The 17,946-nt window shown below is 42.2% G+C and overlaps 1 protein-coding gene across 1 annotated transcript in view; it reads left to right on the forward strand.

Annotated features, from left to right (window-relative positions):
* GALNT9 (polypeptide N-acetylgalactosaminyltransferase 9) overlaps positions 1-17,946 on the forward strand; it is a 397,797-nt gene that overhangs the window by 63,816 nt on the left and 316,035 nt on the right. The window contains exon 2 of the mRNA XM_068243439.1: positions 3,266-3,446. Coding sequence (XP_068099540.1) covers positions 3,266-3,446 — 181 coding nt within the window. The remainder of the gene's footprint in view (positions 1-3,265; positions 3,447-17,946) is intronic.

Consider the following 17,946-nt stretch of genomic DNA (forward strand, 5'->3'; position numbering starts at 1 on the left):
GATAAACAGGTAGACAAGGAGAGCTGACCAGTCTATTTAAGGAGAGTTGACCAGTGCAACAAGTCAGTGGACTATATACTGGTTAACACATACGGTACAGCACCAGTATCTGTTTATACACAGCACCAGTACAGTATTCCAGCCGTCTTATACGCTGGAATATACTATATATATATATATATATATATATATATATATATATATATATATATATATATATATATATAGGTATGTAGTCTCCCTAGAAGTGACTTTTATCCTAGGCTATGATGTCACACAACCTTCTACCCCTTCTACTCTGGGAAACCAGGTGTTGTTCCTACTCACTTCACAACAAACAGCTGGCAAACGCCCCAAAGCACCTTCCCAGCAAAACAATGCCAGTGTGTGTGATAAATTTAAGAATTTAAATTCAGGTGAGGAAAGATTTTACAATGGGCAAACATTGACTACTGGTAAATAATTTATAAATTTCTGTAATATTGTAAACAAATAAGTAATTTTGTCCATTAAGTTATATTCAGTAAATAGGACCATCAAAAAAAAAGTCAGGCATTGTCATATGGGTGACTTATGTCTTTGCGTATAGTAACCACAGAATAATACTATTTTCCCATTAACCCTTATGGGCTGTACGAAAGAGAGCAGGCGCATAAAGTAATCATAGAGATATTTCATGACTCATAATAAGCTAGCACTTGCTATGACATACCACTGTTGTCTAGTATATATACCTTAATGTATATGGGTTCATTTTGTCCACACAAAAAAATGATATTGATACACAGATACAATTATGGTACAATCATACAGCTGTCTACCTGCGAATGGGAAACACTTGATCATAGCCACAGGAGTGCAGCAGGATTGCATGAGGATGAAATATCAACCAATTAACAATCCATCTCTGCAAGATACATTGACATCTCAGCAAAATGTACGGCCAGAGGCATATATGGGATGCCGTGACTAAATTTGTATATATTGCCAGCTTCTGGTGACAAGAAAAACACCTGTATTACCAACATCTTTTAACAGAAAATATACCATACCACCGGCATATGAAGTGAGTGACTTTTATTGAGGATTGCTAATGTCAGTGAAATGTCTGAGTTAGGAGGAAAAGGAAATCTTCAAAGCACAGCTTCAGGAAAAACAAATATGTTGGTTTGCACAGAGTGTAAGGAGTTCAAACCTTCTCCAGGCTCTTACTGTTATCCATGTCCTCACTGCAGGACCTCAATGAACCTCCAGAGATTTAATATCAAGCCTGATGGACCTAAAAACTAAAAATGTTGGATAGCAAGGAATTCTTTACAGAGGTTGCCATCTCCAGGGTTAATATATCAAGCTCTTGTAACTGGAGTAAAATTGAAGCAGTTGCCAAGAGCAAACAATTTTTCTGTTATGCAGCTGCTGAAACCCTATTGGCTGCTGTGGGAAATTGCTTCGCCTTAGCTACAGTTTTCTTTACGACTGTCTTGATGAATCTGGTTCATTTCTTGCCAAACCAAATAAAATGCACAAGTGTTTCTAACACAAAACAATCATAATGTATTTATATTTATTGGCGACATTGTGTCCTTGCAGGCTTTACATGATCCCCTCCTTCAGGAGGTCATAAGGAAAAATCTGAAAATGCTGGTTCCATCCATGGCTGTAATGTTGGTCCCCTGAGTGCAATTCTTTCTCATACAAGTGAAAAAAGAAGGCAGATATACAGTAACATTAGTAGAGAGTCAAATTTGATCCATGTGAGCATTTGATCCATTATTTAGGTAATGTTATATCCTGGGGATCAGGATTACAATCAAAAATAGAAACTTCCATACTTCTACCATGACAGTATTAGTGTGAGGCCTGAAATGTCTGCTACTCCTTTCTGTCAAGCTCTTCGTTTGCTGTCACTTAAGCAGAGGATTCATTTCAAACTCTTAACCTAACCTACAAAGCTCCCCACAATCTCTCCCTAGTACATCGCACTAGTTTCCAGATACCACCCCAATCTTAGATCTGCACACAACCTTCATTCTGACTTCCTCTAGAATCGCCTCCTTGCATCCACATATACAAGATTTCTCATGTGCTGCCCCCCTCCTCTGGAATTCCCTTCCAAAACAAATCCGTCACTCTCCAACCTTTGAAACCTTTAAGCATTCCCTCAAAACTCATCTTTTTTGGCACGCATACCATCTAACTTAGGCCATTCCCTTTCAACTAAGCTGTGCTTATGGAAACTGGCCAAGTTGTGCTTACTAAATTTCGCCTAAAAAACACACTGCATCTAAGTATACATATTTACTTTACTCCACCTCTTATTTCCTCCCTATTTCTTTAGGTTGTAAGTTCATAAGGGCAGGGCTTTCCCATCATTTTGTGTCTTGGAGTTGACTATATGTTTTGTATATCATTCATATTACATTTCTAACTGTTATTACTATATCTACTACCAATTCTGTATTATGTACCAGTGTATATATTTCATGCATACCATTATTGTTATCTATATTTAATGTACCACATGTTTTGTTAAAAGGTAATAATAATCTGTGCTTGTTGTAAAAATCACTCTCAAAAATGTTAAGCATTATTTAGAGCGTTTTTCCATTCCTAGTGGGCCTAGGGCACATGGGTCGAACTCCAGGCCTGGAGGGCCAGATCCATGCCAGTGTTTAGGATGGACTGAGAAAGAAAGGAATGTGTTCTACCTGATGGACCACACCTTTCCTGATTCAGACCTATCAATTCATTTGAGCTGTATCGAAAATGTGTGAGGATCTCAGCCCTCGTAGGGCTGGTTTGACATACCTGGCCTAGGGCCTGCATGCATGTGAATAAAAAAACAAAACAGGTTACATTGTGCTGTGTGTGATGTAGGTATTTGTCCGGTATGTACTGAACAGTGAAAGTGCATTTTCACATAGTGATGAACGTAGAATGATCCAATTGTTAGTTTATATGCTACCAAATATGTTTGAGTCCTGAAGTAAAACGACAGTTTAAAATTAAGCATTGCTGATTTACACACGATAAAGCAGCACTGCCACCAGTATCTTTCATATATCATCAAACGGCCTGAAGCAAAGCAAGATGACCGAATTGGTTATTGTAAGTTGTTAAAGTTCTGCATGATTTACTATATTTCACTGAATGTCTTTCCTACAAAAAAAAAGTAATTCAGAACGCTCTTGTGATTTTTCTTTATTTCATTTTTACAACCACTACTGCATGTTCAACTTGCTAAAGGAATGTTTTATCCTCTTAGGATTAGCTAAACCCATGGGACTCGTGGAAGGACCTGGAGGGCTTGGACAAGGTGGCATGGCAGCTACCTTGAGAGATGACAGCCATGAATCAGAAACCAAATATGAGGAGTATGGTTATAATGCCCAACTCAGTGACAGAATCTCCCTGGACAGATCCATTCCAGACTACAGACCCAAAAAGTAGGTGTTTTACCCAGTTATACTGCAAAATATCTTGCAAGGTTATTTTGTTTTAATCAAGGGCGGATAATAATAGATATGGCTCCTGCGGGGCTCTTCAATGGGCCCAGCAGTTGTTGGCTACAGAGTGGTACGGACTGGTACCAATAGTTGGTTGCAAGCAATTTTAGATAAAATAAATGTACTTGAAATCTGAAAACCTTTATACAGCTATAAACTGTCTGTACAGGTTTGTAAACTGTACAGCTGGTCACTGTTTTAGAACGACAGTCTCAACAGAGGTGCTGGGATGAAGATGGAGAGTCTAGTTCAATGATGGTCAGTTTGATAGGGAATACATTTAGCTCTAGACATCTCCATAGGGACAAGAATTACACACTGATTTAAAAAGTATAAACATTTTTTGTGACTTGCAAACGTGTTTTTTTTTTTATCTTTGGGTGACATTGGAAGTTGAGTGGTGGAACATTCAAAAATTACAATAGGACAAGACAGAATTTTTTGTTAATCCAATGCGGCAGGAGAGTGGCGTTAGATCATGATGGAATCTATTTACTATTTGTGTGCCATGTATGAATGGATTTGATCCCTTACTTATCAGATTCAGATCTGAGGGATCAATCTGTTTGCCATTTCTGGCCAGAAATCTGTGTGTGAATGGATACATCATTCTACACATACTAAGCCATGTTACTGCACTCATGGCATCATAAAAAACGATGTACTGTATACAATACTGTTTGTTATACCAACAATTGTAATGCAAAATGGCTATCTGGATCATCATGAACTTTATCAGATTAGAAGAATTAGTACTGGATTCTAGCACAATCTTCTTCTATTTGGATGCTTATTTGTTACATTTCAACTACTAATTGTCTTAATCTGATGAAGGTGGTAAAGCTAATCCTTAAATAACATTTTAAAACAATAAAAACAGTAAGACATAGAGAACTCACCTGGTTTTTAACATTTGCATGAGCATTTAGATTGCATTTGCAACTAATTTCCTTAGTATTTGATGCAACTTTTTAAATACTAGAGAAGTTTTAGCAATAGAGTTGTATTCCATGTTTCACTGTGAGCAGCTGCCAAATGCTTAAAAATGCCTGTGGTCTTTTGTAAGCATTTAGCAGGTGTTTTGGAAGTATTCCTGCAGATTCCCATTGTTATCCAAAGGCTGTTTTTAAGCATTTGGCAAATATTCTCATAGACTCTTACCATAAAAACACCGGTCCAATGAAATTAAACAGTCACAAGAGCTAGTAAAGTGCTACCCAATTAATGTCACTGAGAGTTGTCCCATTAAAATATGTTAGAATTTCCTTCCTGGACATTTGTCTAGCCACTGAGACACTGTCCACCATCCAAGTGTTGCTCAACTCCGCCATTCTGTTCTTGTATGCAAAGCAGAGCAGTTGAAGAATTATACAGTCATAGCTACCTGCTCTGGTTGCCATTGGTCCCTACTAAGTGCAAGCATTGTTTAGTATAGGCACATCTAAAGGGATCTATGGCAGCCAGGAACAGGTGGCAATGGCTTTATCACACTTTCCAGCTCTGCATGCAAGGGGAGCATGGGGGATAGTGTTAGACGTGGTAAGAGTATGATGGGTCCCAGAAATCTCTGTGTTTTCTTCTGGCTGCAGCTTTAGTGGGCATAGTATCTAGCTTGACACAGAGTCTTTCACTTGCTCAGGTTTGAAAACCAAATGAAGATAATGTTCTGCATTATGTCACTCAGAAAACTGTATCACTAGTCACCAGATAAAGTAGACTAAGAGTGCATATTCTGCTGCCTGGTGCTGTAACATAACACCCTCTCTCTCTACATATTTGTTCATTAGACAGAAGCTATCCTTAGAGATGCTTACCACATTTAGCAAACTGCTGTCCTCAACTGTTAAAAAATGCCAAATAAGCCTTCTGCTGCCTTCCACAATGTCAGAGATTCCCCAGCTTCCTATATAAGACCTTGCCCTGCATGTTCTTGCTTTTAGATGACCCGGACAAAAAATGCATAGTTCTAAAGAGCCAAGTGCTGATGTAACCTTAAAAGAAATCCCTGCAGTTTTCAGCTTCAGTGCTTAAATGATCCGCTGCATTTCCATAACCTTGTCAGTGCTGTAACCTAACCTTGTTTTAGCTGGATCATCATGGGGAAAAACATGTGCCTCAGTTATTGTGCCAGCCCCCTTCACACTGGTTGAATTGAACGTAACAATTTCTATATGAAAAACACAAGTTATCACTTGCATCTTTCCCCTCCATTGGATTCATTATTGATTTTGTTCATTGTTTGGCACCAGCTAGGTTTTCTAATTAAACAGTGGCCTTAATTAGAGCACAAAGCACGGAGCATGGATTTTGATTATTAAGTCCAGCCTGTGGGAGAATGAGCTGGGGATTGGCAAATCCAAATTAAACAGAATCATAAAACTAAATGACCTTTCCCTAAGTCCCTCTTGTTACACATGTGCAATATATCCTGGCTTATTAATTGCTACATTTTTTTGTGCTGAGAGATAGCTGAAATAGATAAGCATGGAAGTGCTGTGTCAGTTATAGCTGGGATTCCCAAATATAATAACATCAGTGAATGTACAGTGTATTTTAACCACTTCAGCCTATCTGGACAAATATGTTCATCCAGATGGGCTGTGCTGCTGCCAGTGTGCGGTGCGCGTGATTGCCGCACTCCCATGAACGCTCCTGCCGCCTGCCATTAGCCCCCCAATCAATGAATGGGAATATAATTCCCATTCATCGATCTAAGTCCCCCGCAGAAAAACCGACGGTCTCTTATCAGAGACCGCAGTCTTTCTGCAAAAAAAATAAAAAGTTCCCCGTCCTCATTCTAGTTCCTGGAAGCACCATCATACGCTTCCAGGACTTTTTTGACTGTGACCATCTTGTGGCCAAATAGCAAACTACACCCACATGCATTTTTTTTATAAATAAATACATTAAATTACATTTATAAATTAGCTGTTTACTTCCCTACACTAAAATTACCCAAATAAAATGTTTAATAAAAAAAAAATTACAATAAAAAAAAACATCAATATTCACCTAAGGGTCTGAACTTTTCAAATATGCCTGTTAAGAGAGTATGTTAATATAATTTTTTTAAAGTTATAGGCTTGTAAATAGTGATGGACGCAAATTGAAAAAATGCACCTTTAATTCCAAATAAAATATCGGCACCATAAATTGTGATAGGGACATAATTTAAATGGTGTAATAAGCAGGACAAATGGGCAAATAAAATACATGGGTTTTAATTACGGTAGCATGTATTAATTTAAAACTATAATGGCCAAAAACTGAGAAATAATCCTTGTTTCCATTTCTTTCTTAATCTTCCTGTTAAAATGCATTTTTAATTAAATAATTCTTAGAAAATGTACCCTCCAAAGAAAGCCTAATTAGTGGCGGAAAAAACAAGATATAGTTGATTTCAGTGTGATAAGTAGTGATAAAGTTATTGGCGAATGAATATGAGGTGAAAGTTGCTTGGATGCATAAAGTTAACAACCCTGTGAGCTGAAGTGGTCAGATGGCATTCACAATTCAAATGTTGTATGGAACAGAAATAAACCCAATGATTAATCATGGATCTGTGGCTTTTCTGAATACTATAACCTTCCTCTATTGCATATAATATGTTTTTACAACAAATACAAAAATACTTTATAAGCTCTGGCAATTATTTTTTAACAAAAATGGAATTTTACTTAAAATGCATAGTTCCAAAACTTCTGTGTATTTGGCCAAGACCAAGTAGTTGCTTTGTTGCTCTATTTTTATAATTTTGTGTTCAATTTGGAAATAAATTCCATTACATTGGATTGGACTGGATTTTGTTTGTTTTTTAGTATCCATTTAATTTAGCCTGCTGTTTAAGACAATGCTTTTTGAGTGCAACGTGAAGAGTGTTTCTTAATAGCTTTTTCATTTAATGAGTGATAAGAAGGCTAGTGCCACACTCAAGTGAAACGTGAACAAACACCACTGACTGATCAAAGGGAAGGGGGGCTGCCTTCAACACCATTTATTACCAACAGACAGTGCCGTTTTCTAATGTTTACCTAGTACTATTAAGTTCAATACACACCTTCACACATAACAAATCCATAATGAGTGTTAATTAACTAGACTGTTGGCTGGAGCATGTTGGCTCCTTCTACAGATAAAGGACCACTATCGTGAAAAAACTGTAAAATGTAAAATACATGTAATGGGTGATACTCAGGGTTTTCCTAATTTTTAAAAACACTTAGTGAATGGAAGTTGCTCAGTCCAGATGCCAAAAGGGTGTGCTAATGAGTAGGTAGGCTGGCTGGCATCTGTGTATAGATCCTGTCCAGGAAGTGCTTTCATAGGAGTAAAATAAATACTGAAAATCCCCCATGAAGAGATGACCTAGTTCAAAATCTTTCAGTTCTGTCAGATTTCTACTACCTACTGTAAGTGACATAAAAATAAAAGAAAAGTAATTCATGGCTCATTTTACTCTGGAAGAAATGTGCTTCTTATTTGTATGTGTTTACATGTATTTTACATTTTACACTTTTTCACGATAGTGGTCCTTTGTTTGTAGGAGGAGGACACAGTGGGGTATAAAGAGGGAAAAAGCCAACTTCCTCCTTATGGAGAATTAGGGCTGCAAGTTGTCAAAGATATCACCTTATGCAAAATTGGTATTTTCATGGCAAAAAAACTATGACATTTACCTTATATTTTAACGTATAAGCCTAATTTTTCAGCACAAAAAAAGTGCTGAAAAGTTACCCCCTTGGCTTCTATGCGGGTCAGTGGAGCAGAACGGATGGTGGAGCAGGTTTTGTTACTGGCAGAGGAATGTAATGATCGTGCACTAGTGATCCTGCTCTTACCAGCTGGCTCCCCTCTGTGTCCATTCCCTGCAACAGGGTGTGCAGAGTGTGCTGCTCAAGATTACCTGTGTCCTCTAGCATGTGGAGCAGAGCGTGCAAGCAACATGTCAGCGGTGCAATGATCGGGGATTCTTCCTTTTTGGCAATCACTGTGTCTTATATCTATGACCCCATCTAGTGGCGTCTTGAGACTCAGCTGTTTCATCCTTGGGTCACATCTGGCTATGGGGAGGGGGGCTGACTTTTTCTGGGGGCACATCTGGCTACTGTGGAGGGGGCTATACTGGGGAGGGGGCTTATACACAAGTCAATCACTTTTTCCTGGTTTCTGAGGGAAAAGTGGGTATCTCGGCTTATATACATGTCGGCTTATATGCGAGTATATATGGTACCTGCTCATTTATACAGCCTAAATAGTACCTTTATTGATTGAAACTGAAGAAATTGCACTATAACTGTGATGAAATGCCATATGCAACACAAAAAAAGTTTGCAGTTGAAGATACTGTTTTCTTTTTTTTGGGGCTATTGTGAGTTACTTTTGATTTTTATTAGTGCACTGTGTGAGTTGGTACCCAAGGTTTTCTATCTGTTTAGACTTTTTCCTACCAATGGGGGAATCAAGGTACTGCATTGTATGTTCAACAGAATTGTTAAGGGCTGCAATAAACAACTCAAACAAAGTCCTGAATTTGCAGTATTGCCTGTATGGACAGGTTTCTGTGAATTGAAACTCTTCATATCTCCCTACTGATTTGAAGGTTTATAAAATATACGACCATCACAGGTTGATATTTTACAATGAAGATTTAAACTGTAGCTAAAATTCAGTTTTTGATATATCGTGTAACATATTATTATGATTGCTCCTCCAGAGAAAACAAAATTCACCTGTATTTAATTCATTACATTCATTTAAACACTATGCATCTATCAGAGATTAATTGGGAATACTGCATGGGCACAAGTGTGAAAAGCAATTATCCTGTATGCGATATTAGCATACCGCTTATCACAGGGCCGGCACTGTAGGTAAAGCAGCACTGTCACACTCATTGAGGCTTGTTTATAAAAGCTACTGATGGAAACAAGGAAAATTGACAAACTGATCACAAGCAGTTTTTCACAGCATTGTTATCAGGAGACACCACAAAACTCATGTCTCAGGCAAGTCAACGAGTTGTATACTCAAAGGAAAACTCTTGCATCTAGAAGCATATCAGAATCCCCATATCCTATAGAATTCTACACATTTACCATTTCCTCTCAATGCCTCAAATCAGCCAATCACCAGTGTCTTTGTGTGTAATTGTCCTCAATTAAGATTTTGTTGTTGCAGTTGTTTTTTTTCTCTTTTCCTTTCACCAAAGTAGAGTCAGGCTGCTTTCACAGTGCGACGTTAAAGTCGCATGTTATAAAAAGGAATAACGCAGACTAACGCACAGCAATACAAGGTATGTGCCACATCCACAGTGCTCACGTTGCATTGTGTGTAATGTGTAGCAACATTTAGAAAGTGCTGCATGCTGTGCGTTATATGCATTATTAGCTACGTTGGACTGTTTGCACATGCTCAGTAATGTTTTTGATTTTTTTTTTTAAATGTGACGCAATGCGCCGTTTCTGTTCTATCAGTATGCGATGAAAACTGCGCATCAAGAGATGCATAATGCAGTTCAATATAACGTCCAACTTCAAAACTAACATGCATTGCGTTAGGGGCACGTTGTGCGACCTTAACGTCGCATCAAACGCAACGTCCCACTGTGAAAGAGCCCTTAAACTTTAATGTAGTTCCATCCTATTTTTCTCCTATGTTCAATTCTTGCATAGCCTATATTGTATGTTCTGGATACCTCCATGGAGTTATTATGGTGGGTTCAGTAGGTGCCTAAAGCAATCCTGACGTAAAAAAATAAAGCAAAAGTTAGATACTTACTTCAGTAATAGGATCCTCCTAAAGTTCACCTTTCCAGTCCTAAGTCCCTCTTTATCTTCTGGCTGTAAGCATGGCTGTGGACGAGCATGGCTGTGGATAACCACATCTAAACTGGGCATGTGCAAGTTTTGTCCATGGATGGCCAGTGGAAGGAAGTGCTTATGCAATTTTTTATGTCACAGTGATGGAGAAAAAACACTAGAGGAGGCAAATGGTGGAGAGGGAAGCTGCCTTCACATTCACCACGGGCCGGGGGGGAGCACATTACATAGGAGGGCCTGGCAGGTGGAGGCAGCAGCACTAGGTAGTTTTCCAATAGATTTGATGCTGAAATCTATTGCATATCGGTGTGCAGTGTGGCAGTTTCTATGCGAAATTGCTCCCATGGCGAGGGTGTAATTGGCTTGAGAATGTTATTTGCGATGTGGTATTTAGCCCCCCAGTATAGGAATCTGGGTATAGGTGCCCCCAGTATCGGTAGCCAGGTATAGATGCCAGTGTGCCACTGGTCCCCCCTCCTTCACTGTGCCCACCTCCCTGCCAGCACCCTGGATGGACACACGCCTGGCACGCCCCTGTCTGTCTGAGTGTCTGGGTAGGTAACAGATCTCTCTCTGATCAGATTCGGTCAGAGGGGGATCTATCAGATGGTCGATCTGGTGGCCATTGTCTAATGCATGGATACCTTGAGTATCTAACTTTTGTTTTATAATTCACTTAAGGATTGTTTTAAATGATAGTGAGTGATAAATCATGTATAAAATAAGGTTAAGATTCTACTTAAAATACATATTTTCTGCTGTTTAAGCCACACTTTTTCTCCGTGCCTCTGCTCCTTCCCCATGTCTCCTGCTCCCCCGTGTATCCATGGTGCCCGCAAGGATCACAGACCTCTTATGTCCCGCGTGGCTCTCCCTAGTAATGGCTTCTGCTGATTGCATCATCATCAGCAGGACACACTGGGGGCAGAAGCTGGGACAGAAGGAGACACATGGGGACAGAAGGGGACACACTGGGGACAGAAGGGGACAAACTGGTGAGAGAAAGGGGATACACTGAGCACAGAAGGGGACACACTGAGGACAGAAGGGGACACACTTGGGACAAACCAGGACACATGGGGACACAGGAGGACACCAGTTAGGAGATAGGGGAGAACATGTACAAGATGCTCCTGGAACATGGATGCACCAGGTTTATTATATATACTTTTTCCCCCGGTTTTATGCCCTCTAAACCTGGGTGAGTCTTATGTTCCAGAGCATCTTTTATGGCAGCAAGTATGTTAGTTAAAAGCATATGTGAATGTCAGGAAGATATTTATACACAATAAAAGCATGGTATTTCTAACATATTCATATGCTGGAGTTACTTGAGATAATGTTACCACAACAGCCGCTACTCGGTAAATACTGCTGTAATAATGATGAAGAGCACTGGCCTTTGTGGCCTATATTTGTTCTATCAGTGTGTATGGCTGCTCCTCCCTGCAAGCAGTAATAGAGGATGCAGGGGGATTGCTTCAATAGAAGTATAGTGAAGGGAATGACATTTGTTTTGCTTTCTCAAGCAGCATAAAAGGCAAAGAATGCCCTGCACTGCCTTTCATGTCATTACTTCAATGAAAAACACCGCAGCTGGTATCTAATCTATTAATGTGATTTTATGTTTAATAAATGATCCCTGCCATATTTCTTATTAACCGTAAACTGGTGAAATCACCTTGTAGTAATACATACAATACACAAGTATGTGTAAGTAGATGTAAATTGTTGGAATATACTGTGCTCTAAGAGCTCACCTGCACTAAACTGACATCTGAGAAATGAGTTGAATTTATTATTCTGCATGCTTTCGCATGACCCATAGACACTGATGATGAGGAGACATAATTGGCGCAGCACAGGGTGAGAATGGTGTATTATTTAAACACACTCCAATTATATATTATTTCTGCATGTACCGTGTTTCGCTCTGACCCCCTCTTATGCATTCCAGTATATTTCCCTTCCACACAAAGCACACTCTGCAAGTGTTGGGTCAATGCAATTCCTGTTTGTTCAGTAATGGGTTATATCTGCATTACGTGTTTTCCTTTCTGCATGAATAGCTGGATAGTGTTGTGTAGAAGACCCTGTTCTGCACAATAATGTAAGCTTAATGGAACTTGGTTACAAAGAGTTCTTACTTGCAGTGTGGAAATAAGAAGTTTTGAATCAGGATGATACCATTTATTGGATAACTTAGATGTAATTAAAATGTAAGCTTTCAGCAAATACGCCTTCTTCAGACTCCGTACCTGTATATTAACAAGATGTTAAAACACACAGCTTATATACACTGGACATTTGGAGGAGATACATAAATACATAAATAAACATAAATAAATGTCATTAGATGCCTTAATTACAACTTCAGTGGGTCTCACGGGGATGCTAGCTAATTTATGACAAATAGATAAGACCACTTGTTTACTAAAACATCACATACCACAGACTCCGGGGTGATGGGAAGACATCATAAATCCAGAGTTCAAACATAACATAGGCAGAGTGTGTACACTATTTTTATAGGCTAAGGAGAATTGTGGCATTAAAAACACATTTTACCGACACATGAAATACAATGAATAGTGACATTAAAAACCATTTTACTAGCATACAAAATAAAAAATTAAACACTCCATACCAGCCCAAGTAGTTAGAATCCTTGTTTAAACCTTCTTCTACAGTTTTGAACCAATGTATACATTTCGTCTCCTTTGTTAGTCTTTCTTTATGAGATTTGAAGAAACCCATTAACCTCCTGCCGCCCGCGTCACGCCAGTAGGCGTGGCCGCGGCGGCAGCCCCAGGACCGCCTAACGCCAATTGGCGTAAAGTCCTGGGGCTCTGTTTAGCATGAGATCGCGCGCATGGTGCGCGCGCATCTCATGCTCGGAGGGCGGAGCTCCGCCCCGCCTTCAGTCTCCGAGCGGCTATTGCCGCTCGGGAGACTGTTAGACGGCGATCACGCCGTCTATTTACTTGGTGCAGCGCTGCGATGAGCAGCAGCGCTGCACCGGGGACAGCCGTGTGACATGGCTGTCCCCATGGGGGACAAGAGAGCGATCGGCTCTCATAGGCAGAAGCCTATGACAGCCGATCGCCATAATTGGCCGGCTGTGGGGAGAGAGGGAGGGAGGGAGGGAATAATTTAAAAGGAACAGGGTATTTTAGGAAAAAAAACGTAACAATAATATTTATTTAAAAAAAAATAAACATGGGGGGAGCGATCAGACCCCACCAACAGAGAGCTCTGTTGGTGGGGAGAAAAGGGGGGGGGGAATCACTTGTGTGCTGAGTTGTGCGGCCCTGCAGCTTGGCCTTAAAGCTGCAGTGGCCAATTTAGCGAAAAAATGGCCTGGTCACTAGGGGGGTTTAGCCCTGCAGTCCTCAAGTGGTTAATACAGTGATGAGAAGATCCCCTTCCACATAAATAGAAATGTATGGGAAATGGGAGAGCAGTATATTTTTATATAGGAAATAGAAAGTTATCTGCCCAATGTAAGCATTGACCAGCATCCTTGTCTAGAGTATATCTAGTTTTTTTGCATACTTACAATAGCCAAGACTATGTAGAAGAGTAATTCACACTTTATTCTTTATCAGATGACTCCTTATTAATTCCGTCTAACTGTTTATTCTTTTTGTCTTATTTTAACTAGACTCTTTTGTAAATAAAAGATGTGCAATCTTGCGCTGCTAGGGGCAGTAGTCAAGGGTGGCCGAGTAGAGTCACACTTTAGCTGCTCCTCTTAGAGCCCGGCTGTCAGAGGCTTGATCAAAGAGACTAAAAAATGGAGAAGGAGGAGCGCTCCTAGAGTAACATCGCTTTATTAAAACAATTGCACAAAATAAAAATTCACTTACTAGATGTAAGATGAATACAAGCGTGCTCGGTGCCGCGTCATCAGCTGCTGTTCGGGTCAGCTGCGAGAGTCGGGTTGCCATAGCAGCCACCCGAACAGCAGCTGATGACGCGGCGCTGAGCGCTCTAACCACGCCTTCCTCCAATCTCCTTCCAGCTGCGAAAGTCGGGTTGCTATAGCAGCCACCCAAACAACAGCTGATGGCGCGGCGCCGAGTGCTCTTACCACGCCCCCTCCACCTCTCCATCTCGAGAGCCTCCACCAATGGCAGCGGTCATCATGTAGACATGACGCTTGCCATTGGCCCAATATGCGGATACCAGGCCGCACCCACCTCATCCAAAAAGGGCAGATTGGGGGATAGCATTATGCCTCAACCACGCCCCCTGCCGGATCCGCCTCCCAACACGCCTCTGCCTGATGTCCCCCTTCGGGCAGAGACATACCCAGAGCCGGGACAAGGTCCTCCAGCGCCCAAAGCTGAGACACCAAAGTGCGCCCCACCATGCCTCCCACTCAAGCTGTCACACACTGACAAGAGGCGCCCCAGGGCCCCCAACACCTTAATCTCTAGTTACCTGGCTTGCAGTCTCTGCCATGTATCCATTTTTCTTATTTCTCTGCTTCAAACACAATAGTGGAATGAAAGCTGAGTGAATTGTGCGCCCCCTCCTACACTGCGCCCTGAGGCTGGAGCCTCTCTCGCCTCTGCCTCGGCCCGACCCTGGACATACCAATCAGCCCCCCACCCTCCCGCATAGATTCAAGCATCGGAAAGAGACTCGCAGTCAGTCTCTGCGGAACCAGCTGCACTGCGGGGTAGCCACCAGGCCATTCGCTCTGCAGGCTAGATCACTGTGGTTACACATAATGTTTACAATCAACACGCTGTTGATAGACAGGGTCTCATCCAATCCCTTTCCTCCCAATAAAAACGTCCATGTTAGGGCTGTAACATATAAATGAAGGACAAGTTTGTTCACCTATTGACAGGTTTATTTAAATACCAGCTAACCAGTCCCCACCCCCCATTACACATTTCCCTCCAAATGGAGAGTATATAAGCCTCTAGTGTGCAAGCTGGCAGCGTTATCCGACGAAGGCGTGGAACGCCGAAACACGTAATAACACAGCCAGCACACTTTTTCCCTTGGGGGAGCATCCAGGGTCACTTTCCACCAGACCCTCTCGACTCAGATGGCCACGGCAGTTTGAGGTGCAACCGCCAAGGAAGGATTTTTAAGGATTTTACATGCTTGTATTCATCTTACATCTAGTAAGTGAATTTTTATTTTGCGCAATTGTTTTAATAAAGCGATTTACACTAGAAGCGCTCCTCTTTTGTAAATATATCAAGATGGCACCGTAAAAGGACGCCGCGGCCACAGGGCTCCGGTCCTTTCTCTCCTTTCTCCCCTTTCTCCCCTTTCTCCCCTCTCACCTGCTCTTTCTTTCCCTCTGGGGAATGGTGGAGGGGCGGGGGTCACTGCTGCTGCCCGCTGGCAGCTCCATCACCGCTGCTGTTTGGCGGCAGCTCCATCACCGGCACACAGCCTCAAGGGGGCCTAGTCGGGGAGCCTGCCCAGAACACGTGGAGCCTGGAGGCGGGCGGCCAGCTGATCGGGTGCTCAGCTGATCGCGCCCACGTGCTCTGGCTGCGCTGGGTTTCCGGATCTGGCCTCCGCTCTCTCGCCACTGCAGGGAAGACCGGGGCATGCTGCCCGATGCGGACCTGGCCAAAGAGGATCCGGATTTCCTCCGCCCGAGCTGCAGCCATCTCTGGATCTCTCCCCATTGCTGCCCGGTTTGCAGCCACCTCCGGATCTCCATCGCTGCTGACAGCCTTCTCATGCAGCAATGGCCTGGATCCACTCTGCATGCACCATCAACCTCGGAGCGCTCTGGGCTGCCTGGATCCACACCACCACCACATCAATGGAGGGCCTGATGCTGCCCCATCGCAGCCACAGAGGTGGTGATGCTGCCCCCCCTCCCAGTGGAGCTGGCTGCTGCATCTGGTGTCCTGCCACCACCAAGGTAAACCTCCTGGCCTGCCCACCACTGCTGCCCCCGGCCCCACGTCCACCACCACTGCTGCCCAGCCGGGTGGCCCCCGGCCCCACGTCCACCATCACTGCGGCCCAGCAAATGTGCCCCCTGGCCCCACATCCAACACCACTGCGGCCCAGCAAAGGTGCCCCCTGGCCCCACAGGGCCCCCACTGTGTCTGCACCCCTCATTACCAGGCGTGCGGACTTGTAATCAGGAGCGCTACTCCTCGGGCAACCTGGTCCGAGTGAACTGTGCTGTCCGCCTCCATCATGATGCCCCTCAGCTTTCACAGCCTTCTCTCTACTTTCGTGGACAATCGGTAGCACCTGTCTTGTTGGGAGCGTGTCGCTGTGTAGCGTCCAGTGCCGAAAATGGCAGCGCTCATATCAGCTCTCAGGATGCTCCTCCAGTCCCACTCTTTTCTGTTCCTGCTATCAGTGTATGTTCTTGCTATGTTTTGTATTATGTTAACTGTACGTGTATGCTGTAATGCTCTGTTTTGCTTTTTATTGTTGCTTTTTTATTGTTTATATGTATGTACCATACTGTATGCGATGCTGTACTCTGCTTAATTGTACGCACAAGCTGTAATGTTGTCCTAAGTATGCTTGTCCCATGTCTATGTATGCTTAACCGTATGCTATTCCTGTTTTCTTTTCATCGACGACCCTGTATGCACCAAAACCAATTCCGGGTACAATCCACCGTTGTACTTGGCGATAATAAATTCTGATTCTGATTCCTAGGCACATTGTGTTTTATTTCTTTTGTCCTTTTTCTTTCCCTCTATTCTCCCTGCCTTGTGTTGCTGTCTCAAGACAAGCAGGAGACAGAGTATACACATTTTTTCATGTCGAAACCTTTCAAAATGGTGGTGGCTCTAGTGAGTTTGAGGCTCTGGCAGATGTCAGTCCATCTGTCTGCTTATAATCAGCCATTTCTTTCTCACTGGAAAGTCCCAAATGAGTTTCTTTAAAGTTGCGGCTTGCAGATATTATCTGGGTGTAAACAACATATGGAGGAAAGACATCAGCATGGTCCAAAGGCAGGGAGGCAGCATTACTGCACACTGTGTCCTAATGGAGAGGCTGAGGAGTTCACAAAAACATAATCATCAAATGAATACCTGTGGCTGCCATATGTGATGAAAACAAAGCATTATAGTACTGTAGTGAAAGGGAAATCCTGTGTATGGTTTTAGCCACTTTTATAGGCATGCTCCTAATGTCTATTGTCATTTACATTTTCCTGCTGTTGAAGCTTTTTGTCCATATTTAAAGGGAGCCTTGGGGGAAAGAATATGTAAGATGCCATGACTGATTTCCACACACACACACACACACACACACACACACACACACACACACACACACACACACACACACACACACACACACACACACACACACACACACACACACACACACACACACACACACACACACACACCACAGTTTTAGGATAACAATGTAGGTGCTAATGATAGTGATACAGGGTAAAGTTGATGCCAGTACGGTAATCAAAATACTAGAGGATTAAAAGTGCCTGGACAATGTATGGTTGTACAACCATACAGCAAAAGTTTAGCTGGCATCCACTTTTTCTAGTATCAAATAGAACAATAGTGCATAGAGGCACTTCTCCAACTTCTTTTCTCACAGACACCATGGGCCATATGCAATTCCCCTTTTCACCTGAGTTT

The sequence above is a fragment of the Hyperolius riggenbachi genome, chromosome 1 (assembly GCF_040937935.1).
Source record: "Hyperolius riggenbachi isolate aHypRig1 chromosome 1, aHypRig1.pri, whole genome shotgun sequence".
Classification (NCBI taxonomy): domain Eukaryota; kingdom Metazoa; phylum Chordata; class Amphibia; order Anura; family Hyperoliidae; genus Hyperolius; species Hyperolius riggenbachi.